Source organism: Sapajus apella, unplaced genomic scaffold, assembly GCF_009761245.1.
Source record: "Sapajus apella isolate SASKATOON/1434 unplaced genomic scaffold, GSC_monkey_1.0 scaffold18, whole genome shotgun sequence".
Lineage (NCBI taxonomy): Eukaryota > Metazoa > Chordata > Mammalia > Primates > Cebidae > Sapajus > Sapajus apella.
Window position 1 is genome coordinate 28,499,411 of NW_022436958.1, and position 27,040 is coordinate 28,526,450.

General features: G+C 34.7%; 1 protein-coding gene across 8 annotated transcripts in view; it reads right to left on the bottom strand.

The window, feature by feature from the left end:
* Positions 1-9,598: 9,598 nt before the first annotated feature.
* Positions 9,599-27,040, bottom strand: part of SCN3A (sodium voltage-gated channel alpha subunit 3) — a 112,162-nt gene continuing 94,720 nt past the window's right edge. For 7 of the 8 annotated variants that reach the window (XM_032286589.1, XM_032286588.1, XM_032286587.1 and 4 more), the window contains 7 exons: positions 22,025-22,147; positions 19,301-19,573; positions 18,535-18,588; positions 17,594-17,731; positions 16,449-16,553; positions 14,344-14,614; positions 10,217-13,440 (listed from right to left, as the gene is read on the bottom strand). In XM_032286589.1, the coding sequence (XP_032142480.1) occupies positions 12,245-13,440; positions 14,344-14,614; positions 16,449-16,553; positions 17,594-17,731; positions 18,535-18,588; positions 19,301-19,573; positions 22,025-22,147 (2,160 nt within the window). In that variant the 3' untranslated portion in view covers positions 10,217-12,244. Of the gene's footprint in view, positions 13,441-14,343; positions 14,615-16,448; positions 16,554-17,593; positions 17,732-18,534; positions 18,589-19,300; positions 19,574-22,024; positions 22,148-27,040 lie in introns of all 8 variants that reach the window. The other variant, XM_032286584.1, reaches the window with a different exon arrangement.

The following is a 27,040-nucleotide window of genomic DNA, read 5'->3' on the forward strand; positions in this document are numbered from 1 at the left end:
GACGTTTTGTCCCATCCAAATCTCATGTTGAAATGTGACCACCAATGCTGGAGATGGACTTAGTGGGAGGTATTTGATTCATGGGGCAGAATCTCTCATGAATAATTTGGTGCTGTCTTCTTGATAATGAGTGAGTTCACTGTGAGTTCATAGGAGGTCTGGTTGTTTAAAAGAGCATGGCACCTCCTCCCTCTCCCTCTTGCTGTCTCTCTTCCCGTGTGGTATGCCAGCACCCCCCCTTAACCTTTTGCCATGACTGGAAGCTTCCTGAAGCCTCCCCAGGAGCAGATGCTGGTGCTATGCTTGTACAGCCAAATTTGTGAGCCAAATAAACATGCTTTCTTTATAAATTATCCAGCCTCAGATACTACTTTATAGCAACGCAAATGGACTAACATATCACAGTAGGCCACAAACACATTATCTAATTTAATTCTGCTACAAATCCTGCTTAAATAGTATTCTTATTTTACTGATGAGAAAAGTAAGATTCAGGAAGATGAAGTAACTACTTTAGGGTTACACAGTACCGACTGGGAAATTCAAGTCCAGGTCTTTTTGAATCTTTATTTTTTGCTGTTATTCATTCTTTAAACTGTAAAAGAAGCACAAGTATCTAAACTTAAAACATGAAAATTGTAAACTATTTTAGGAAAGAACCATTTGGACATTGTTTTGGATGTATTTTTCCATATAAATTACAGTGAGGCAGTAAATATGTCCCTAATCACTGAGATACAGTTATATGGTATTATACATACATGTATGTGTATGATGGCATTCCATACTGTTATATGGTATTATATATATATATGTATATGATGTATATATTGTTATATTGTATTTTCTTTGCTTAAGTGGATGTAGTACAATGATAGTTTACTGTTAAATTTATGACCAGACAATTTAGATTGTATGCCAAGTAAGCATTTTTTGTGGGATTTTTTTGTGTACATTTGGCATTGTCTACTAAGATAAACTTCATCTGTCTGTCAAACTAACTTAGAAAAGAAATTCATATGTATTTATTCAAGTGACTAGGAAAATTATCAACTCTGCAAACTAGAATTTTGTTTTAGAAATGAATAACGGATGGTGGTGAGAGGAGGGCAGAGAGATGTTGGTCAAAGGCTACAAAAGTTTCATTAGATAGGAGGACTAAGTTCAAGAGATCTGTTGTGAAACAGGGTGAATACATAGCTAATAACAATATATTATATTCTTGAAAAATGCTAACAGAGCAGATTTTAAGTGTATTCACCACAAAAATGATAATCATGTATAGTAATGCATGTGTTGATTAGCTTGGTTTAGCTGTTGCACAATGTCTATCTATTTCAAAGCATCGTATTGTACACAATAATAAATATGTTTGTTAATTAAAAGAAAACCAGAGTAAAACATTATAAAAGAATACCTATTTTTCACAAACTCAAAAAGAGAAATAAATAATTGAATTAGTACTTGATATAAATAATTTGGATTTCTATGTGGTATAATTTGCTTTTATTCTGAAGAACTTGTTTTAGTATTTCCTCAACAGCATTTCTGCTTGCAAAAATTTCAGTTTTTATTTGTCCTTATATTGCCTTCATTTTTGAAATATGATTTTGCTAGAGAGAAAATTGTTTTAACAATTTTTTTTTACTTTCTATACTTTGAATATGCTACCCAACTGCCTTCTGACCACCATTTTTTCAGATAAGAAAGCCATTGTTAACCTTATTTGGGTTCTGTTGTACATATATATATTTTTTGATTTTACTGAATTCAGGATTTTGGTTTTTGGCTTTCAACATTTTAATTATGTTGCGTTTAGTTTTATATCTCTTTGCATTTATCTTACTTGGAATTCATTAAGCTTCTTGGATGTGTAAGTGATTTCTTAAATCAAATTTGGGAAGTTTTCAGTGATTATTCCCTCAAATATTTTTTTCTTTTCTTCATCTGTCTCTTCTCTCTTTCTGGAACTGCCAGTACACTATAGTGGTGTGCTTAATGACGTGTCGTGTTTCTAAGGCTCTATGTTTTTGTTTTGTAATTTTTTTCTCTCTGTTTTTCAGACAATCCCATTGATCTGTCCTCAAGTTTGCAAACTATTTCTTCTGCCATCTCATATTTGAAATTTTCTAATTGATTTTTTTTTAGACAGAGTCCCACTCTGTCGTCAGGCTGGAGTGCAGTGGCCCATCTTGGCTCATTGCAATCTCTGCCTTCTGGCTTCAAGCGATTCTCCTGCCTCAGCCTTCCAAGCAGCTGGGACTACAGGGGCACACCACCATACCCCAGCTAATTTTTGTATTTTTAGTAGAGACGTGGTTTCACCATGTTGGCCAGGATGGTCTTGATCTCTTGACCTCGTGATCTGCCCACCTCACCCTCCCACAGTGTTGGGATTACAGGCATGAGCCACTGTGCCCAGCCTCCAGTAGATTTTTTTAACGTCAGCTATTGTGCTTTTCAACTCCAGAATTTCTGAACTTTCCTTCCCCACGATATTGTTGATGTTATTGTTTGCTTTTTAAAAAGTGTTGTTCAATGATCAGCTGAACTAATTCTGTAAAGTTTATTTATCCTGCAGTGTGTAGCCTCTAATGTCCCTCCTCAGATTTCTTTTCCTTGTTTTCATCTTTTACCTTCAGTACCTTGATGTTGCCCTTGGAGCAGCATAAGCCACTTATTGGTCAAAAGATGTGCATAAGTCCTTTTAGACAGGTTTTTACCCTTTACCATTGAATATGCATGTGGCTTGGAGGCCACTATCTCAGATAAGAACGACTGGGCTTTTGGCTCCATGTTCAGCCAGGGACTTGTGAAAGAAAGTTAAATCTTAGGACCCCCAAATCACTAAGCCCAGGGAAAAGTCAAGCTGGGAACGATGTCAGGCAAAGCAGCCTCCAATTTTATTCTTAAGTAAGATAGCTACAAGGGTGAAAAAGCTACATACCTCCCCCACAATTTGCCCATGAGTAAATTCCTTGTTGGCCTCAAGATCTTTAACCTAAAACAATTCTATTGTATTTTACCCTGGCAATGTAAACTATTAGCTTATCCTCACAGGTGCAGGGCAAAAAGTAATTCCTCTGCTCACCTGAGACACATGCATATCTAATTGCTACATCTGCCTTATTATTTATATAAAAATGCAGATTCACTGGGCCAGACTGGTGTATTCACAATTCACAAAAAGTTTCAATGAAAGGCTGATCAAGGACTCAAAAGAATGCAATCTTTGTCTCTCATCTAACTATGACTGGGAAGCCCCTGCTTTGAATTGTCCTGCCTTTCTGTACTGAACCATTGTACATCATACACATGTTGAGGGATGTCTCATGTCTCCCAGAAATGTGTAAAAGCAAGCTGTGCCCCGACCTCCTTAGGCACATGTCATCAAACCTCCTGAAGAGGCGTCCTTAACCTTGTTAAAATAAACTTTTAAACTGATCAAAACTTGTTTCGTATTTTAGGTTCACAGACGGTAGCTTGGAGTTTTCCTCTCTGATAGCTCCAGAGGGAGCACAATCTTGGACAAGCACACAGTCTTTCACTGCTAAGGAGGAGTCTAAATTTATTTTTAATCCTGGTCCCCTAGGAGTCACCCTGGGTCAGAATAGTTTACTGTTCAGTCAGTGTTTAATCAGAGGTTGTGTTTAAGTCCTGTACGCAAGTGAACCTTTCCTCCTATGTTGATGGGTTTGTTTGCAGCTTGGGGAATGCTTTCATGTCTTCTGATTTCTCCTTAGTGGATGCAGCCTATTGCATAGATACTGTCTTCCTGACCCACAGCAAGGCTCTTTTTAGTTGCCGCTTTCCCTGATTCGCTCTATTAAACTTCTGGCTGCTCTGAAGTTTTGCTTGTATCATGGAGCTACCAGCCTCCTCTAACTTAATGTTCATCATGATCTCTATTGTTTTTGAAAACTCCATAGGCATGGAATTCTCCACTTTCTATTTCAAATAAAGTCAGTTTCCTCAAGAACTTCTGTGTAGCTCTTTGTCTTTATGACTTGACTTCTCCCCTGGGCAGAACTCTGACACTGTCACAACACACTGGGGACAGGATCTTATTTTTCCCACAGTGACACTCCCTCTTTAACGGTAGGCAGTAGATGGTGGGTGGCAGCCCTTCTAGACTTGCTAGAAGGCATTTCTGGTGTGAAAACTCTGTGTTATATAAGAGTATTTTGTGGTGGGGTGATTGGAGCCCCAAGATTCTTTGTCTGCCATGCTTGGGGTAGCACTTCTACGCTACAAATGGGGTATAGATAGGGCAAGGGACAGCCAGTCCTCTCGGCTGTGCCTACGAGGAATAGAACTCTTGTAATATGTGGCTGGCGGCAGAGGAGATCGTGGAGAGAAGTGAAGGCTATGCTGGTCCTCCCAAGGCTGGAAGCTACGGTCAAAAGGAGTCCCTCACTCTTAGAGTGCCCAGGATAAAGCTTCTGTAAGCTGGAACTGAGGGAGGGGAGGAGGGGAGTCAGTTGTGGCTTAAATGCCACAGACTGTTACTTTTCTTACTGACATTCAGTCAATTTTCAGGGAATGTTTCTTCATTTGTTGTATATCCTTTGGACAACTTCCAGATAACTTAAATAATTGCTCTAATTTTTACCTCTTAAATTGTTGTTTAGTTGATGAGAGCGTCCTCTGAGTTTCTAACTCTGATATTCCAGAAGACCGATCTAATTTATATTTTTCATATATTGCTGTGTTTGGTTTTCTTATATTACTTTTTTTTTCATTTATGTTAAGAGTAAAATTGTCAATAATTTTTCTTTCTATTATCTCTTGTCTAGGTTTGGTATCAATGATTATTCTAGCTTCTAGAATGGGTTTGGAAATGTTTTTCTCCTTCCTAATTTTTGGAGGAATTTGTATATGATTACCTTTTCCTTACCTACAGACCATATGTGTTTTGTCTCTGATTGTGTTGGGGCATGATTTTTAACTATTGATTACATTTTTCAAAGGTTATAAAATTTTCAAAAATTTTAGTTGTTATTTTACCTACAGTATTGGTGTGCTATTTTTATTAGAATATCTTCATTTTATTTTACACAACTTTTTAAAAATATATATTTTATTGAGTTTTAGGTTTTGGGGTACATGTGAAGAACATGCAAGATTGTTGCATAGGTACATACATGGCAATGTGGTTTGCTGCCAAAATGTAAGTTTAAAGCATTCTGCCTGAAGTTTTCTCCCTTTTTCATTCCTCATATTGTTTACTGTTTTTGATCAATCTTACGAGAGGTTTAAAACATATTAGTTTTTTTCTAAGAATCAACATTTGTCTGTATTTATTCTATTACTTTTTTATATTTCATAGACTACCTATCTATTTATATCTATGTCTATCTATCTATCCATCTATCTGTAAGCTATTCTCATCATCATCATCTCACTGCTTCTGGTTTCTTAGGGATTATTTCCTTGTTTTTAAATTATTCCTCATCTTGCTAAATTTTGGCAATATTTTTTTTAATAAAATTATTTCTTACTATAAATTTACCTCTAAGTATTGTGTTAGCTTCATATACGAATTTCTTTTCTTTTTTGTTATTTTTAAGTTTTGAGACAGAGTCTTGCTCTGTCACCCATCCTGACGTGCAGTGGCTGGATCTCGGCTCACTGCAACCTCCGTCTCCCAGGTTCACGCAATTCTTGTGCCTCAGCCTCCAAAGAAGCTAGGATTACAGTTGTAAGCTATCACAACTGGCTATTTTTGTATTTTTAGTAGAGACGAGGTTTTGCCATGTTGGCCAGGCTGATCTCATACTCCTGGCCTCAAGCAACCCACCTGCCTCAGCCTCCCAAAGTGCTGGGATTACAGGAGTGAGCCTTAATAATTTCTAGTGTAGTAATTTTATATTATAAAATATTAGTTTCTAGCTTTCATTTTTCTTTTACCCTTAATTTATAAAGAAGTGTATTTTCAGATTTGATAATTTCTATTAATCTTTTCTCAGGTTCCCTGACACTTTTTCCTATCATTTCTAATATGCTAGATTAGGTTTTGATATCAGATATTATATTTTTTAATTCTCAAACTTTCTTTTGGTTCCTTTTGTCATTTCTAATATTCTTCTGATATTTCGTATCCATTTATTAATGGCATTATGAACATTATTCTTTTGCAATTATTGGGTATAATTAAGTAGCTGCTTTGGAATTCGTGTCAGTCAATTTCAACTCTTGGGCCTCCATTGCCTGCATTTTCTTTTGAGCACTGTAAAAAAATATTTTGTATTGAAAACTTTGTTTGGATCTTTAAGCCTTAGCAAGACTGCTTAAAGCCTTTCCCACACATGCAAAACTCAGGATCAGTCAGAGTTAGGCAGTTTCTATGCTGAATTTAGGGCTTTCCTTCTTTGGTTCTGCCACTGTCCAGCTCTGATGGTTGTTTAAAACACTGTCATCTGATTCTCAGCAGGCAACACTATAGATTTCTATCTGAATTTCAGCTCAGTGCTGATTGGATTCTCACCTCAGGCAAAGCCATAAAAAATAAGAAACTCATCCAATGCTCTTCCCTTCTTCTGATTTTCTGGTCTTTTTTGGGTCACTCTCTTGTACCTTCATATAACTGTATTTTTTTTCAGGACCTATAGTTGGTATCTCTCTGAGGGTTGGTTTGATATTAGTTGCCTTGCCATTTCCAGGAGAGGAAACTGGAAATACAGTTTTAAGCCTCCAAGTGTATTTCAAAAAGTTAAATTATTCTCCTCCTCCTTCTTCTTTTTCTTCCTCTCCCTCCTCCTCCTCCTTCTTCTCCTCTTCTTCCTCTTCTTCTCTTTCTCCTCCTTCTTCTTCTCCTCCCACTCTGGGCCTTAAGCAATCCTCTGACCTCAACCTCCCAAAGTGCTAATATTGTAGGCATAAGCCACTACACCTGGCCAGACACTTGCTTTGTAAATGCATTTTAAAATGTAATGCATTGTTTTTTAAGTGACATGTATATGAAAACAATCATTAGACTTTTTTCAAATGTTGCAGATTTCTTCATGTGTCTAATAGGTGAAGCTGTTAATTGTAATGTCCAAAGATCCTCTTAGATTTTTCTGTCCACTTGAGCTATCAATTATTTAAGAAAGTATGTTAAAATCTTTCATTGAGTGGTACATTTGTCTGTTTCCTCTTGTGATTCATTAGGGGTCTCACTCTGTCACCTAGGTTGGAGTACAGTGGTACGATCTCAGCTCACGGCAACCTCTGCCTCCCAGGCTCAAAGGATCTTCCCATCTCAGCCTTCTGAGTAGCTGAGACCACAGAGGGAGATCTAAGGTGAGAGGATCACTTGAGTCCTGGAGGCCAAGGTTGCAGTGAGCTGCAATCCTGTCATTGCACTCTAGCCTGGGCGACAGAGTGAAATCCTGTCTCGAAAAATAAAAGATTTTTTTCTTGGTCTTTGTTGTGCTGAAATTTTATTAAGATGTGCCTGAGTATGGCTTTTTAAAATGTATCTCTATTGAGGATTTTTCATGATTCCTGAATGTTAGCCTTTGCCTGTTATCAATAATAGAACATTCTTAGCTGTTGTGTATTTATATATTGAATTCCTCTCTCATTTCCTTTTTTCTTGGAACTCCATTTATGTTACATCATCTCATACTTGCTTTATTTCATCAGATTTTCCTATATTTCGTATTTTTGCTTGTGTAGTTTTATTTGTAATTTTTTCACATCTTCCAATTCACTATTTCTCACTTTAGTTCTATATAACCTGCTAGTTAAGTCCTGCATTTTTTTAACTATTACTTTTATAATTTATAGGAATGGTATAATATTCCTCTTTAAATATGCTGCATTATTTTTATCTCTCATTCTTCATATTTTAATCCTTTTATTCTTTTTTGTATCATTAAGCATTCATATATTCTATATCTGATGACTATTTTATGTTCTTCCTCTTTAATTCTGCAGGAAATTTCACTTTGTTTTCGCACTGTTTTGTTAATTTTTCTTATTATGAATTCATTTTTCTTGGTCTTTGGGGGAAATCTTTGAGGCCTCGCTTGATGTGTGGTCGTGTGGCCTCTCAGAAGGAATTTTAGCTAGTTTCTATCAGGAGCCTAAGCTAGCAACTTGGGCCCACTTTAAATTGAATTTTTGGCTTCCATTGTTTTGTACTAGGCTGATGGTATACATTTGGGCTATAAATCCAGGTGAGTTCTGAGTGTACTAGGCTAATGGTATACATTTGGGCTATAAATCCAGATGGGTTCTGAGCCTATAGTTATAATTTCAAGAGACACTTTTTTCCCCAATAAAAAAGAAGATAAGACAGACTAAAAGAAGACAGAAAAGTTTGTTGCCTGGTTTCCTAGCTGTTTTTGCAAGGTTGATTTTTAAAAAACGCTTTCATTAAATGTGTAGCCTTTTGCGGCTTTTTAATTTATGCGGGATCTGTAACCGATATATGGTATCAAATCTTTGACTTCTATTTTTTTGCATGCAGGCAATCAAAAACAAGGAGGTCACTGTAACATCACAAAGAAGAAATAAAGCCATAATTTCAATTATTTAAAGCATCCTTCAACTTTATGGTATTAAACTTTTTGAGGATAAGAGTTTTCTTTTTCTTTCTTTCTTTCTTTCTTTCTTTCTTTCTTTCTTTCTTTCTTTCTTTTTTAAATGAGGCTAAAGTCAAAGCCAAATGTTGTATTTCTGTTTAAAGTTATCTTAGTAATGTTTCTAAAAGTCTATTGGCAATATACATTTTTTCTCATTAAGTATCGCCCATATAGAGGACATAACTCATTTTGAATAGGCAATTTGATTTTGAACATAGCGTTTTAGAATTAAAGGCATACCAGGGATAATATTCAAATTCAGCATCATTATTAATGGAAAAATCTGAGGGGCTAGAATTTGATTTGCCTGCATTACACAGCTAATTTGATGCCAGAATGGAAACCAAAAGCCAAATGTAAGGACTATCCAGTTCTTTTTACCTTTTCTATTTCCACAAAAATGGTCACCTAAGACTTTCTCTATGATTATTCAGTGGTTTGAAATACACAAAATGGTTGTCATGTTATTTTACCACATACTAGTTTTTTGAAAAGTATTAAGATAGATGAATTTATATAGCCATCATCTTTTGGCAACAATATTTGAAAACCAGAATACCAATTTTTCTCTTCATGCAAATGTTTTCTCTTTATTAGAAAGTGGCCATTTAGTATCATTTATCAGCAAATTTAAATTTTATTTCATAGTATTGCTATTTCTATGGCCAACTTGATTGACCCTACCTTCTTTTTCAAAACAGATTTCTACCATGAAGTTTCATTATGAAAGTAGCTATTTCAAAAATCTGTCAAATTATGTTAGCAACTCTGTATTCTGGACAGTATTTTCAGAAAATCCTTCAGCTAGGTATGCATTTTTTTTTTTTTAAAGTATCCTCTTTTTTCAATTAAAATCTCTTCTGATGATTCTGGAGGATAGTCCATTAATGCATAGAAATTAATAGATTGCTTGTAGATCACCTGGCTGATGTTTATGAAGATTTTTCAGTGCAGCATTTGGCATCTCTGTGATGTCAGTGAGATCTGTAAATTGACTTGAGCAGAAAGAAGCCAATGAATTCCAATTAGCCACCTTATATAATTTATTGTGGGGGAATTATGAAATACATACTTAGATCCAAATTGTCTTTAAAAATATGCATTACAACTGGAGTTTTCCACTGAGAATAAAAGTTTGGTTTTGACCTCACATAAATCCAAGAGTTCCTGAAAAGAAGTTAGTATAAATTCTCAATAGCTATGTCATTAATACCTTATGTATACATAGGAGTTTATATAATGCATTTAAGTAACAAAGAATGTAACATTTATTAACCACCAAGTAATTAGGAGATAGCATCAATTATGTTGAGAAGATGAGTTTAGATGCTTATAGCCAAGGGAGTTAATTGAAATTGACAGCTATTATAGGTAGTTACTACTATTATTTTCAAACCTGAAAGTTGGAACATGTGGACTTGATCCTTTGCACACATAAAAGTTCACAAAACTGCTTTTAATTTGCCTTTATTCTGTAGTACTGCTTGGTGAATCATATACTAGTTTGTTGTAAAACTCATGTAAACTTTTATGTATACAAATGTCAGATCGAGCACAGGTTTTATTAATTATGTATATTTTAAACTGCCAACAGCAAAAAACAAAAACAAAAACAAAAACAAAAAACCCCAGAGGCCAATAAGTGAAATGCATAAAAAATGAAATTTATTCTTTTGGCTCAATAATGATGTAGCTCACCATTCTTTTTAGTAATAGCAATTCCCTGCATGCAGTTAATCAATACACTACAGTAAATAGTTTTGTAAAAGGAATTAACATTAAACTTTTGGTTTGTGCAAAAAACAAAAATTTATATAATGTTAGGTAATTGCACAACTTTGCCACTTTGTTCATGGCTAAAAAGAACAAAGTTCATGTTCTATCTGTAATAGCTTTAGTGCAGCAGGAATTAAAAAAATAAGACTAGTCTGCATACGTAAATACTACAAAAGCTGAATTAAAAAAAACTTCCATGAATAAAAGGTTATATTGAGGCAACCATAGTTGGTAGAAAATGATCTAAGTTTGAGTTTTTGACCAATGTATCTCCTATTGGAATGGTAGAAAATATATTATAACAAAGAAATCCATAAAACCCATTATCTAACTTTTATTTTAGGAAATTATCCATTGAAAAATGTTATGGATTCAAAATTTGGAACTGCGATTAAAAATAAAAAGCAAAAGCATAAAGTAAAACAAATTGCCATGTCATCGACCTGAAAATAATTTTCTTATGTACAAAATGCTGACAAATAAAATTGATTATATTTTTACATTATTTATATTTAAACAAGTGTTAGACATGTTTTTAGCAAAATATGAAGTATAAGTTTTGTCACTAGGCAGTATGCAATGTGTTTCCTTGAAATCTAGAGAGATATCATATGATACTCATGTTGAATTCAAAGTGCAAAAGTAAAGGTGTTTGTAAATAATTTCAAATTATTCTGCTTGACTTAATGGACAGATAGCTGGTCGAATTCATTCTATCACCAACATGTGACATTCTTTAACCAGGACTTGTGAAGAATGGCTGAGTAAAATAGAACAGCATAGGCAATATTAACATGCATTAGTGATAGCCTTTAAACTATGTTTAATGAATGGTACAGGATACATCCCTGTCGGAAGCTCGCAAAAGACACATACACTGTGGTACATATTTGATTTAATAGAAGTTGTTTATCAGGCTATATATATATATTTGCCCAAACATGCACCACAGGATAAAATAACTATTTACATAACATAGGGTATTTAATTGACATAAACCGTCTGCTTTGCTGACAGCAGAAGATGGCAAAGCAATACTGCAGCAGAAAGTGAAACAACTATTCTAAAGCAACACTTTAGATATATTTTTTTCTAGAATGGATTTATTAGATTACCTTTTTGGAAAGCACTTGATCAAAATTAAATATAGCGCTCTGAAACTTAGAATAAAATTTGCACTTGCTGAAACAGAATACTTTGCATAAAAATAATCCTTTAAATATTAGAGGAGACTTTACAGGCACATAACTGTTCCGATAGAAACAAACATAACATAGTAAAATACTTTCAAAATTAAAGCCATCTACAAAATGGAAGTAACTGAAACTGCAGCCATTACAATTCTTTTTCTGGTTTTGAGCAAAAATTTTCTCTCTCCTGCAAAACACCTTTGTCTGATCATTTGAGAGACTTGTAGACTCGGACCACAGGGTTCTTGTATACTGTTTCTTCAACGTAAACCTCATTACAAAAATAGTGACATGGTATTATGAATAAACTATGAATCAGTGACCATGAAAACCACCAGAACAAACTTTGTAAAAATATGGCAGATATGGAAGTTAAAAATAGAATGGATGCAAGGACTGTACTAAAGGTGTTTGGTGTCGTTACAATGACACTTTTCACAACTATCCCTATAGTCTAGGTAGCCATTGAGTTTCTCCTCAGCAGTGTCAGCTGGTAATAAAAACAGTAACCTCTTGTCAATGTTGATACCCTGTCTCACAGAGTTACAGTGACAGAGAGGTCACTGTCTTGTATAGGCACTGACTATGAGTATTTGTTAAAACAGTCAGTTTGGCATGGACCTCCTCTTGAAGTCCAGTTGACACATATACTTTACCTTCACAGGCTGTAAACAATTGAACACAAAGATAATTCTTTGTTTCTTTTTACTTTTGATTTTCTCTGACCTCTTTTCCTTTGCTTTCTTTTTCTGGTTTGTCTTTCTCAAACTTTTCTTTGTCTGGTTTTGTTACACTATCATAGGAAGGAGGAGAGGTGGTAGAGGAACTCCCATCTGTTTTTTCTGGAGTGGAGTTCCCATTTAATTTGTCAATAATCATGTCTTGTTTTATAGGTAAGTCAATCCTCCCTTTAATTGCCTCTTTGTTGTAGTTACTTGATATATTTTTTAACCTTTGCTTTAAAAGATAACATCTGAAATTACGCTGAATGATAGCAGCAGACACCTCCTCTTGTTTACGTTTCAAAGTGGTTGTAATAGGCTCATAAGAGACTTTGGAGGGATTTGATGCCATAAACCGGTCTTCCATCTGTATTCGAAGGGCATCCATCTCTCCACTCTCACCCAAAACACGTTTTGTAAAGGCAAATAAGATGTCAAGGCAGTGGATCCGGTCACCACTGACCATGGGCAGATCCATGGCAATGAGCTGAACTTTGTTGGGTTTTGCTATGAGAAGAGGAGGATCCAGGGCGGCTGCAAAATCAGAGAGTTTCGAGAACTCTATAAACTGGGTCGCATCGGGATCAAATTTCTCCCAAACCTCATAGAACATCTCAAAGTCATCCTCACTCAGGGGCTCTGCACTTTCTTCAGTAGCAACACTGAAGTTCTCCAGGATGACCGCAATATACATGTTCACCACAACCAGGAAGGATATGATGATGTAACTGACAAAAAAGAAAATTCCAACAGATGGGTTCCCACAGTCTCCCTTAACAGAGCTTCCAGGGTGAATTGTGTCAGGGTCACAGTCGGGTGGTGCACTATTAAGAATAGGGGCTAGCAATCCATCCCAACCAGCAGAGGTTGTAATTTGGAACAGGCAGATCATGCTGTTGCCAAAGGTCTCAAAGTTGAACATGTCATCAATTCCAGCTTCCTTTTTAACATAGGCAAAGTTGGACATTCCAAAGATGGCGTAGATGAACATGACCAGGAAGAGCAGGAGGCCGATGTTAAACAACGCGGGAAGGGACATCATCAAAGCAAAGAGCAGCGTGCGGATCCCCTTTGCTCCTTTGATCAGACGTAGGATTCGGCCAATCCGGGCAAGACGGATCACTCGGAACAGGGTAGGGGACACAAAGTACTTTTCTATCATCTCAGCCAGAAACATACCTGTGGAAAATATAGAACACAGCTAAACAGAGAATATCTTTCACTTATATGATGGTTTTATCTTTTTTAAATGTCTATGAAAACAACAAACTTGTTATGAGATTGAGGCTTTACTAAATATTTGGATCCACTCTCTGACATTAGCAATTAAAGACTACAGAGTTTTATTCAGTGATTCTGTAATGTCATAAGCCAATATGAATTTGTGCAAAATCCAAATAATCTCCAATAATAGCATGGCAATTTAAGATTCTATTCACCCAATTTCTATGAATAGTTATCTCTACATATGAATTGTGGCAATTAATGAACAAAAATTATTTCTGAAATCTCTGAATATATTGTCTTCTATTTTTTAGTGATCTTCTTCAGTTAGAGAAAAATGGGCCGTATTTGACATGAGGTTAACGTTGAAGTTTCTAAATTTGGGGTTCTATAATTCCCCTCTCTTTTTCTCCTATTAAATCTCAACTCTTCTTTCAAGACCCAACTAGGACGCATCACCTTTATCTCTGGAAGATTGTGTTAACTCATTCCAGCAGAGATGGTTACTTCCTCTTCAGTGCTGCTTATGGTACCAACTTTATTTCATTATAAAGATGTGTTTTTTTAAGCCGTTTGTCTATTTCTTTAGTCTGTGACCTTTGTTTAAGATGAGGACAGTACCTGATAATGTTTGTTTCCCATCCTCTTCATCCATTTCCCAAACCTGGTAATCCTAACATGGTTTCTAACTAGTTAGCTTTGTGAATAAACCCAGGTTTTATTCAAATATGTTAGTGTTGAACTTTTGATCTATATGCATTATTATTCTCAGACCTAATTTCTGTGTTTATCAGCTGGAAGGCCCAGGGGCAACCATTTCTCTACACCTGTACCTCTTGGTAATTAAGCTGTTCTTACCCACAATGGAGAGAATCACCACCACAAAATCAAAGATGTTCCAGCCTATAGTGAAGTAGTAGTGTCTGAGGGAGACGAGCTTCAGTACAAATTCTCCCGTGAACAGAACAATGAACACGAGGTTGATCCGGGACAAAACTAGGGTCATATATTTGCCCTGGTCGTCGGTTTCCACCATCATGGTGACCATGTTGAGGCAGATGAGGATCATGATGCTGATATCAAAGACTTGTCTGGTTACAAAATCAAAGACCATTCCCTGGAATTTGTTCTAGAAAGTGAGAGAAGAGAGAACAAGTCATTATATATATTTCATAAGTAACAATCCAGTAAAATCGTAGATAAAGCCCTTCTGCATATGGCGATGAATGTGCACCCTCCTCATATTACCCCCAAAATTTTATGTGCTTGGGTCCTCTTCATGTTAAAAAAAGTGTAAAAAGAAGATTCATATAGCTGAACAAAGCATATTTGGTTTATTTAGGTCCTATGGAAAGACAAAGCTGAATGAGACATAAATTATGGCTGGGTGTGGTGACTCATTCCTATAGTTCCAGGACTTTGGGAGGTTGAAGTCAGAGACTCTCTTGAGGCCAAGAGTTGCAGACCAGCTGGGGCAACACAGCAAGAGCTCATCTCTATTCAAGGAAAAAAATAATAGCCTGGCGTGATGGCACACGCTTGCAGTCCCAGCTACGAGGGAGGCTGAGGGGGATCACTTGACCCCAGGTGTTTGTGCCTGTAGTGAGCAAGTTTGTGCTTGCCACTGCACTCCAGCCTCAGTGATAGAGTGAGACCCTGTCTCTCAAAAAATAAAACAAAACCAAAAATATAAAATTGTGGCAACTGGTTGATAATATGTATAGTCTTTGCTTTATTTGAATAAGTATAATAATTTTTTAAAAAAAATAGTGACTAATAACAAAGATTTACAAACTAGGTTAATATAGAGAGACATTTAGATAGATAAATACATCAATTTATTTATCAATATTTTAAAAATTTTGCTTTATGTCTGATTTCCCTCCCTTGAAATACATCACTCACATTTCTATTGAATTCTACTTCTCTAGCTCTGTGAATCTATGCATGTGTTTGTTAATTTATCCGTACTTCTTTCCATCTGTCCTTCTTTATCTATGCTTTAACAAAATTGCATTACTTTAAACAGTTTTTATTTGTCTTATTAACAATCATCTCAGAAACAACATGCTTTCAAAGATTCTTATATTAATATGCTGATTAAATACAGTTTTATTAAAGAAATATGCATTTAATTATTTAGAGTAAAGACTTAAAATAAAACTTCATGGCTTACCAAAAATCAAAGGTCATGAACTGATAATGTTTTCATTTTTAAAGGACTTCAGTAAAGTTGGTTCAATCCCTTCCCCTCTTACCCTGCTCCCTCACACTTTGGCTCCAACTACTCTTAAAAATATGGTAAAGTCACTTAGAGAATATATGAGACTTTGTCAAGTCCCAGTTCTGGCAACTACAGGATTTGTGACTTGGAGCATGATTCATATCGTCATTGGGTCTCATTTTCCTTATTCCTTACCTATCTCAGAAAATAGCTGAATTAGAGTCCAGCTCTGTGAATATAATGTACCGTTATTACATCATTCCATTATCATGAGGCTCTACAGAGTATGCGTTCTGAATATGTCTTCTTATGTATTTGGTGAACAAACAATTTCGATGACATCTTTTCCTTTCTAAACAGGATAGGAATATTTTCTAGTCTTAAGAATGGAGGGAACAAAGACTCTAGAGGGAGACCATGGAGGTTGGGATGGCAAGGGTAGAGAAGGAGGAACCAGTTGTGCTGTTGGTAGCGGAAAGTGAACCTTGCTTTGGAAGCAGTTATTGGCAACCTGAGTTAGAAATTTTCAACTCACAAATTATAAAGAGCATTACCTCCATTTTTAGAATGTGATAACTTCTAATGAGTGCAGAAGTTGTGAACTGTGATATAAAATGTGAACTTTATAATTAGGGCTCTATAATGGTGATATCACTTAATATTCTGCTCCAGAGCATTGCTCAATATGACCACATGGACACATAGCTTTGGAACATTAAAAAAGACAAGTAATTCTTACTGCTGGCCGAGGTATGGGTTTCTGAGGTTTCTTGGATCCAAGTTTCTTCATTGCATTGTAATATTTTTTCTGTTCCTCTGTCATAAAGATGTCCTGACCTCCAAAGTAAAGACACAGTATAAAACTGGTTACAATCCTAATATGTGCTATCATAGTACTTTTACAAAAAATATTTGTTTTTCCTTTAATCTTTTCTAGTTTTTAAATGGATATTATCCTGCTACATATACATTTATCCTGTTTTTCCCATTTATGTGATATTCTAAATATCTTAATATTAAGCAAAGTCCTTACATACACAAAACTCTGATCACTACAGTATTCCAACTTGATTACACTATGTTTAAAAGTCGGCACGAGGGTCTCAAATATATTTTTGTAAAACAGAAAACATTTCTTAGTCCATTTCGCTGCCAGTAATTTTACTTCTTCATTCAACAGGTTTTAAACACTTTCTGTGTGCTAAACAATATCCTGGGTATCAGAATTACATAAATATATAAGATATAGTATTTTGCTTCTAAATGGAGCAGGAAACTGAAAACGTAGGTAGACAGCGTACGGTCATATGACAAAAAAATAAAATGTACTTCAGCGGCAACAATGAATTCAGAGGCTCAGAGACAAGCTGTTATATAGCTTACCCTTAAGCTAGGCCTTAAAAGATGATTAAGGGTTTGCTAGGCAAAACATTCCAGGATGAAAAACAGTATCACAAAAAGCCATGGAGGTACAAGAGAATGCTTGTTCAGAAAAGGGCAGAAAACTTATATAGATGTACAGGTGGTGACTATGTAGTGGAGAAATACACAATATAGAATGATGTGTAGAAAAAGATAAAGCTGGAAAACTGGGTGGGGGTAATTCCTGAAAGGCTCTGTAAGCAAAGCTAAAGCACTGGAGACCCACTGGATGGTCTGAACAAGTGGACACATTTTTGAATCGGAAAGCTATCCCATGGATAAACTTTGAGAGGAGCCACTGAGTAGAGGCTGGAATCCCTGTAGCTTAAATAACCACATGGTGAATTGAAAGTAATATAAACATGATTTAAGTCTGTTATGACTACAAGTATCCTGGTTATTTTGTTGCATTAACAAATGGACCCTCAGAATGAAGAAAGGTAAAAGCTGAGGAATACTTATCTTCTTTTTCTGCTGGTTGAAGTTATCTATGATGACACCAATGAAAAGATTCAGGGTGAAGAATGACCCAAAGATGATAAAGATGACAAAGTATAAATACATGTACAGATTCTCTTCATATACAGGCTGAAGTTTAACCTAAATGATATTGAAAATATTAAGTAATATTAAAATATACTATGAATACTTACACCAAATCAGTAATTTATTGTTGTTACTTAATACAGTGCTACTTTTGTTTTGCTCTGAAATACTGTTCTGCAAAAACAATTTTTTAAAAACTAGTATGATCTAGTAAAAGGAAAGTTTGCTAGTTTTATGGTCGTTCTTGATTCTGTTTTCCCATTGTGCCTTACCTGTAACATATTCTTTAACATAAAGGTGATATAATCAGGGAAAACATTTTGAGTCTAGTATTAGTCATAATTTTTTGCAATATTTTCAGTTTGGTTTGGAAATACTGAATTTTGGAAATATGGCTTTAAGAGCAGATCTTCAACTTCTAAAAGGAAAATTCAGCACGGATGTGTTCTGTGGAGTTATTTTTATTTTCTAAGTTGAGTGTCCCTGAAACTTGCTTGCTTTTCTGTATCATGATATTCTTGGAAGCTGCTTTACAGAGTCTGGTTTATCATACTCTCCAGGGATAGGGAGAGACAAGTTACTTTCCCATTGAGCAACTTTCCCACTCAGAATGGTCTCATTTACTGGACCAACCTAACGTGTTATGATCCCTGGATCTAGATATCCTTTCATATTAGATATATATTATGTATTAGGCACATATTAATCAAGCATCATCTATATTGAAGCAGACTGTTCATTATTTATATGCAGTATTAAATGTTCTAATATAAAATTTTGGGTCTTTTAGTTAAATCACTACCAATATTCACCATAAGAAATCTAGTACCTATAAATAATATTTCAGTGTTACTTACATCTCGTGAATCAACAGCTGCATACATAATATCCATCCAGCCTTTAAATGTGGCCTGTAAATAAAATATATTTGAATTTTTCAAAAAAATTTATCCAACATTGACATTTAACCAGATGAAAAAATGACAGTATTGTAACAAATAACTTTTTATACAGTATTATAAAATTTCCTGTGAAGAGACTGAAATAAAATTGAAGTAGAAAAACATTTGTATTTAAAGTCTGGAACCTGTTTCATTCTCTGGAAAGTATTCTATTTTCTTCCTACGCTAAAATTTAGCGAAAGAGTTTATTCATGAAACTGCCATCTCAGTCCCAATTCCTTTATATACCAAAAGGTAAGCTCTATGATTTGCATTTTCACACATAGTAGAATCATATTTCCTAGACATTGGTATAATAAATTATCTTAGGATTTATACATTTAATTCATCACTACAAATATACTTTGTTATTTTAATACCTAAAATTGTTCCTCTGGCAATAATTGATACAGAAAATTAAAAATATACCAGTACCCAAAAATATAATAAAAAAAGGAAACAAATATAAAATCACATTAAAACATACTAAAAGCTTAACACTGTGGAAAATATATTATAAAACAACTATAACATCTTTTTTATGATCAATTCAAGCTGATATTATAGGTGTTATCATTAATTTCTTTTATACTGTCAAATGTTAGTCGTCCAAACATCAGAAAAATAATCTTACTTGAAACATCTTAAACATTTTTTCAAAACTCTTACAGTAGCCACTTACCACTTGAAGCAGTGCGAGATAACCAGCGCCAACATTATCAAAGTTTACTTTCACGTTTTTCCAACGAGCTTGCTTGCCAAGAGCCTGACAGTCACTGAAATTGTTGACTTCACTAACGTTAAACATGTTACCCGTTGTCATGTTAACACAGTGGTAGAACTTGCCAGCAAACAAATTCACACCCATGATGCTAAAGATCAGCCAGAAGATGAGACACACCAACAGCACGTTCATGATAGAGGGAATTGCTCCAACAAGAGCATTCACAACCACCTAGAAGAGAAAACGAGGGCAACATAGCTGAGAAACCTTTAGAATGGAAACCATTCCTTCAATGTATTTGTTTAGTACTCATATGTGCTTGTAAAGAGTTAAATAAAAATCTAGGTGGACAAGTTGTTGCTTCTAACATTTTCTAGCACATATTTGAGGGAAAACAAACAATGACACAACTAAAGAGCTAAGGATTTAAGGAAAGCAAAATATGCTACAGAATGAAAAGAAATCATCAAAAACCTGGTAGAGTAAGATGGAGTCAGAAAATGTTTGTATGCTGGGGAAAAAAGAATAGAAAGATGCATTAAATGCCAACAGAAAAAATAATCATCTTTCAGCAATACATTTTAATTTTCAAAAGTGTTAATGAATGAATGATGATTTGAAAAAGTGAGTGAATAAACCCTTTACAAATAAACTATTAAAAATGCCTTAAATCTATATTCTCAGATAATGTTAACTTTTTTTGACTATGAAGAATAAGATTAAGAATTCACTGGGTCCCTTTTTTCCCCTATTTTCCCTATTAGTAGATCTCAATAAAAAAGGTATGTTAAATTAGGGAAAAAGGTGACATTTATCTCTGGATGTAACAGTACTGGATATGTTTCCATTATTATTACTTCACAATTTCTTAAATGTTCACTTTGGAACACATGCTATTACATCAACCTAGGCTGATCTATTTCATGAAACGGAAATTCATTCATTTTACTTTTCATTAAATTCAGAATATATTAAGATGTATTTCTAAATCTTTATGAAAGTCGACAGTAATTTTTTCTAATCTAATTTAATCGAGTTCATATTGGACTATTCTTTTAAGCATTTATATTAAATAAAAGTATTGTTTTATTTTAAAATACTGCAAACATTATTTTAAAAATCAATACCAAGGAATCTTAAATTGACATCAAAATCAGAAATCCAAAATTGTAAACACTTCATATGCTACTTGAATTTTGTTTCTTTTGGAAGTTGAGCCATATACATTATACTTGCCAGGGAGTGAATACAGTCACTGGGTTCTTAGTTTCTGTTTTTGGTTGGGCTAGTAAAGCCCCTTTCTCATCCCTCTTTTCCACCTATCACTAGAAACAGAAACTAAAAACCACGGCTTCAGGCTGCTAAAAGCCTAAACAAAACAGAAGAACAATACAATAACAAAATAAGGTGGGTTGGACAAGCCTGGTACACATCACCAGGAGTTCTCCTATTTTCAAATAAATGCATAATAAATTATCATATTTTGCATTTGGAATATTAATTCCGCTATATGACTGAATTTAAAATTCCCAACTTGGAATATTTTTCAGGTTAGAGAAAATTTATAAGTTTTAACTTTTGCTCAATGCTATCTCTCCTCAAAAATGAACTATTAATAGGAAGCCACAGAACCAAATGAGAGCTTAATATCAGTAATGGTAAAAGTTTGGTTTGAAAAGAACTTGAAATTGTATAGTAATCTTTATGAATTTTATCTTGTCTATCTTCCTTCAACAGTAACAAGGAAATTAAATTACAATGTGAAAACCAAATATTTCTTTGGTTACAATGATTCTGGAGAGTCGGGAGAGTGGCTTAATTCTTTCTAATGAGTGAACTTTAAAGTCAAGGCTTTATTGCCCCAAAAAAACCAACTCCTAACATAAAAGCCCTATGTTCTAGAATAAATTAAATATCCACATGAACTCACAAACCAGATGAAACAAAACTGGCCTTTGTGCTAAATTTTACTGAAGGTCATGGCAAATGGGTGTGTATCTATAATAAGTGTAATTTTATGTTTAGATGCATAATATACACATTAAGGAAGAGAGCTGTGGAGGAAAGTACAAATGCTATAGAAAAAGTGAACCTTAATCAGAATCCTCAATTAGAAAAAAGATCTATAAAACAAACTCTGGGGGACTGCCTGAAATGCTTAATTACCTTAACCCTTCACTTTGGTTAGTATTTAGCAATTTGTTAGAGGCTATTTAACGTTGTTTCCTTATGCAATAATTTTTATACTGATATTAATTCAAGAAGTGAAGCACACAAATCCCATTGTACCTTTCATTCATTACTAGTAATTTTGAAGGAATCAGACTATTAAGAGAAAGAAACTCTCCACCTTGGATGAATGTCAGTAGTCAGTAGTTATTTCAAGGTGTATAAGCAAAAAGAAATAACTGGCAATCCAAGGTTTTTGGGTGTTGTAGAAACACCCTTGAACTGTGACAAGCAGACCTGGATGCTAGTCTCAGTTCTCTCCCATCAAAATTCTGAGAGCCTGTTTAACTAAACTCCAGTTTCAGAAGACAAGGCTTTGTGATCTCTAAAATTTTTGCTCTAATTCTATAACTCTATGAAATATATATCAGAAAAGTATAGCACCCTTCTCTATCTAAAGCATTGCCTACATGTAATTTTGACATGAATAGTTAGAGTGTTTATTCTTCTTACCCTCATGCCTTCAAACCGGGATAACGCTCTTAGAGGTCTTAAAGCTCTTAATGTCCGTAAGGATTTGATGGCACCGAGTTCTGAGTAGCCAAGAGCATTGGCTACCAGGCTAACCAAAGAAACCTACAAAAGGAAAAAATACATTAATTAGTTTGCCAAGAAATAGATTGTTGACTGAAGGTACAGGATGTGGTATCTATTTAGTGCAGACTAAGTACAAATTTGGACATACCTTGACAACTTTCATCTTCCACATAGTGGGATCATCTTATATTGCCAGTCTCATACTATTGCTTTGCTTACCAATGAAACCAGAATACTTGCCCATATTTATAAGCATTTGTAAATGCCTCCAGTTGGATATTTGTCAATGCCTCCAGCTAGATACCATGGACCCTTTTTCGACCTGTGCGTATACCACTGATAATTCAGGATTGAGTTCAATGCCAGATCCTCCATGGATCTGTGCTTAATATTATTGATTAAAATACTGCTTCTTTCTTGAATTTATATAGTATCTTGGTGATGTATTCTGGAAGCATTTACCATGTAATAGCGTTAACTAACTAGATATCTCCCTTTCCAGATCATAGAAGTCTTTTTTTATCAGCAGGGATGAAACTTGCTCTCTTAACATGTCTAACACTGACTGGTCAGATATACTTTTGTCAAAATATGTTGGATAAATAATTATTCCAGGGAAAACTTTTATCATCATTCAGAGCGATGATACAGCTTTCTGATACAGGCTGAGTGTTCCTCATCTAAAAATCAGAAATCTAAAACTTTTTGAATGCTAACATGACACTCAAAAGAAATGCTTATTGGAGCATTTTGGATTTTGGATTTTTGGATTAGAACTCCTGGTTTTTCATAAGACTCTACCTGTATTTATACTAAATTTTACTTAAATATATGAAAGGTCAAAGATAACATGTCCTTTTTTGGAGGAAGAACTTTATTTGCTTTAATTTTATTTCAATATAATAGCATGTCTTCATGTATAAATCCAAAGAAATAGCTACCATTACCATTGCCATTTTACATGTGAGGAAGTTTGAGCACCACCCCCTGCCCACACCAAAAACAGGATGCACAGCTAATAGGTAGAATTGGCGATTTGAACCCAAATGATCTAACTTCAAAGCATATCTCAACCTTCTGCATCCATTAAAAATGTTTTCTTCTTCACCTGAATCATAGAGCATAGAAAATGATTTGAATGACTATCTTCTAAGTTTTTGCAAGGATGGGACCTAACTAGTGCTTTCCTTGATGCATAAGAGATAAATTAATTCATTATATCCACATTGACTTAAGGGCATAGGGCTTAATTTCCCATGAAAAAAGGCTGTTGAAAATGGATTTAAGTGAATCCTCCCAATAATCTTGTTAAGAAGGATGAAATCAATAATCTGCCTAAGAACACCAAAATCAGAACCCAGGCTTTAAAAGTACATGAAGCCACTGTCCTCTCATTGTTTAATTTAGCATCCTTTTTAAGAATCGAACAGAATAATACATGACTTGACTGCTAAACTTGATTAGTGGCAGGAAAATTGATTAAGCTATTCATTTCTGTCTTGGGTTTGCTGTTATAGAAGACTGGAAAGATTGGAAAGGTTATTAGAGAACACACAGGCTTCTGTGTTCTATGCTCCTTTTCCTCAGAAGGCATTAACAGCTTCTTTATGTTTCTGGAGTTACTATCTGAAGAGATTTCTTAATTTTAAAGGGAAGTGGCTGCAGAATTCTCAAGACCTTGAAGAAAAGAAGCTCATGCTTTGAAAAGAAAAGTAAAACTGGGTTTGATGTCCTGGGCCTGTAATCCCACTGCTTTGGGAGGCTTAAATGGGAGGATCACTTAAGGCCAGCAGTTCAAGACCAGCCTGCACAATATAATGAGACCTTATCTCTACAAAATATTTAACAAACAAACAAACAACAACAACAACAAAAAACCGATTAGCCAGGGATGGTAGCATGGACTTGTAGTCCTAGCTATTTAGGAGGCTTAGGCAGGAGGATTGCTTAAGCCCAGGAATTTGAGATTACAATGGCTATGATCACATAATTGCACTCCAGCCTGGGTTACAGAGTGAGAGGCTCTTGTCTCTTAAAAAAAAAAAAAAAAAAGTAAAGTAATGCCCAGAACAGTGGGTGGTGGAAAGATAGGAAGTTATGGGTTCAAAGGTTGAAAGGCACCACCTGCATCTAACCACCCTACATGGCATGGAATTGTGTGTTGTTAGAGAAGCTGGGCTTAATGAAGCTGCACTTATTTTAATGGACCTCATGGCCCAGAGGACTTAGTGCCAGAATTGCAGCCACAATATAGTGAGGATCAGAGGAAATTAGCAACACATTTCTAGGTTACATATGTCCTAGAGTTTCTAGAAGTTCCCAAGGGGAGAGCATCAAAAACTACCTGACACTGGATTTCCTGACAAATCTGTTCTGGGATCTGTTGCATATTTGACTTATATAGGTAAATAAAGGAAATTTAAAATATTGTTAGGATTCTGAGAATACTCACTGCAGATTGGTTTACTTAAGCAACTTAAAATGGTTTTTCCATGCAAATCACTCTAAGAAGATTATCACAATTTGATTAATCATATACATAAATAATTTTTTTTCTGGTTTGCATTTCACTTAAGCTACAATGTAATTTTGTATGAGGCAAAACCTTATTTACTGGTTTAACTGATGTGAAAAAAATGCTTTAAAAGGAATTTTGAAATAAGATCTTTCAAATCTCTATTACAAGTAGAGGTAGCTCCTTGCTGGAATTTTAAAGCTTTGCAACATACATTAAATTTGAAGATAATGTCCTACATTGGTAGAACGCTTTACAGTTCACAGTGATCTCTTTCACTCATTATCTTTGTGCCTCAGAATAGTGAAATGACCAATCCAAGAAAAGAGAGCAACAGGTAAACATATAACTAGAATTTAGGTCTTCTGTTTTTTAGCCTAATGTGTTTTTCACCTTAGCAAATACGTCCCCAACCTTTCAATACATGGTGTTTTAATCTTCACCTCTTTTGTGCTGAACACAAAAGGCATTCTTGCCAATGCGTGCAAAGTATAACAGATACCTATTTCCAAAAACTAAATTTTAAATATGAGTTTACATGACTCAGGTTCCATGTCACACTACACAGCAAATAAACGGAAATGACTGTAATAGAGATGTCAAGGGTTGATTTAGTTGTCGTTCACACCTTTCCACATTCCTATGACAGCTGAGACTGAGAAAGAAAAGAATAATTCAGGACTAAGTTGATGGTTCCAAAGAAGAGTTTGGAAATCCTGTGATTGGTTAAGGAAACAAGCAATAGGAATTTATTTCCCTTGAAAATGACTAAAGATAATGTTTAAAGTTCAACACGAACAAACAAAAGATAAAATCCATACATCACCTCCATACATTTTGATGATATATTTCAATCTAAAAGCTTGTATAATTTTTAATGGTGATATCTATAAGCATTCTCATTAAAATCAGAATAAAAGAATATGCCCATCACCAACATTATTATTTAACACTTTATAGAAAAAGAAGAGTTACAAGAATTAGATAAGTAGGAGAAATCATTATTTGCAGATTTATTGTTGTTAATTTAAAAATAAAAACCCACAAGGGAATCAAGTGAAAAACTATTATAAACAATAATCTAATTATTTTAGGTGGCTGATGAAAGCATTTTTTTATCTTAACTTTAAAAAATGTTTGTGTAGGAGTCCTTTTGAACTACAAAACTTTTAAAAATTAATTCAGAAAATGTAAAAGCATAAGAATAATTTAAACTTTTGTTAAGGAGAAAAGCAATCAGAGTGGACAAATTTCACCAGGTATTAATTATAAATCTACAGTAATTAAAGCTGTAATATTAGTAGACAAAGAAATGAATGAAACAAAATAAAGCTCAAATTAGCATGTGGATACTGAGATTTAGCATGTAGATAAAGAGAGAATATTAAATGAGAGGAGAAATAAAACAACTGATTATTCATTACATGAGAAGCCAAATTGAGAAAAATAATACCGGAGCCTTACCTCACACCTTGCTCCAAATTAAACTCTGGGTTGTTCAAAAATTAAAACATAAAATAAAAACGAAGGGACAAAGAAACAAACAAAACTTCTCAAACTAAAATACTGAAAAAAACCAGAGTATTTTTAATAGTCTTAAAATGGGTCTTCATAAACATGAGAAAACCAAGAGGAAAAAAAGTCTGATAAATTTGACTACATCAATATGAAAAATTTCTACATGACAAAAAATGTCTAGACAAAAGCCCAAATTAGAAAAATATTCATACTACATGTGACAAAATACTAAATTTCCTCAATAAAAAGAGCTCCAACAACTCATCCAGTGAAAGGTCATTAACCAAATAGTAAAACACATAGACTATTTCTAAACTTTTACAGTAATCTATCTCTTTGAACAACATATTTATTTATACTCCCTATTGAAGTTCAACTAGAAGAAAAGCAAAGGAATACAAACAAAGAGAATGGGAGGGGACAACAAGAAGAGTTTTAAAACATTCTGGACTGTGGAAGCACAGGAATAATTACTTTCTCATCAGAGAGAGAGCAGCAGAAACCCAGGTGCCTGCAGAAGGAACTCAAATCGTTTCAATGAATGCTCAGAAGGCTCTGGACCTGGAAGCACTTGGTTGTTCAAAAACAGAAGGGCAATGGATGGGGTTGAAAACAGAACTGATTGAAAGATTGTATACAGGAAAGCTAGGCACTCCTGAGTCCCTTCACCCAAGGCTCTCCAACTCTTCAAGAGAGCAGAAAAAAAAATACAACTTCACAACTTCTAGAGTAAAATCTGTACTTGCTACGGAGCTCAGAACACTGTTTCATCTACACTGTTGTTAGGTTTCCCTGCGACACCACAGATGTCTCTTTCTGTATATCCTAAAGCTGAGGTTTCCCATTAATAATACTAAGGGGCTTAAATAGCATATGAATTAACTCAATATTTCTTAGGA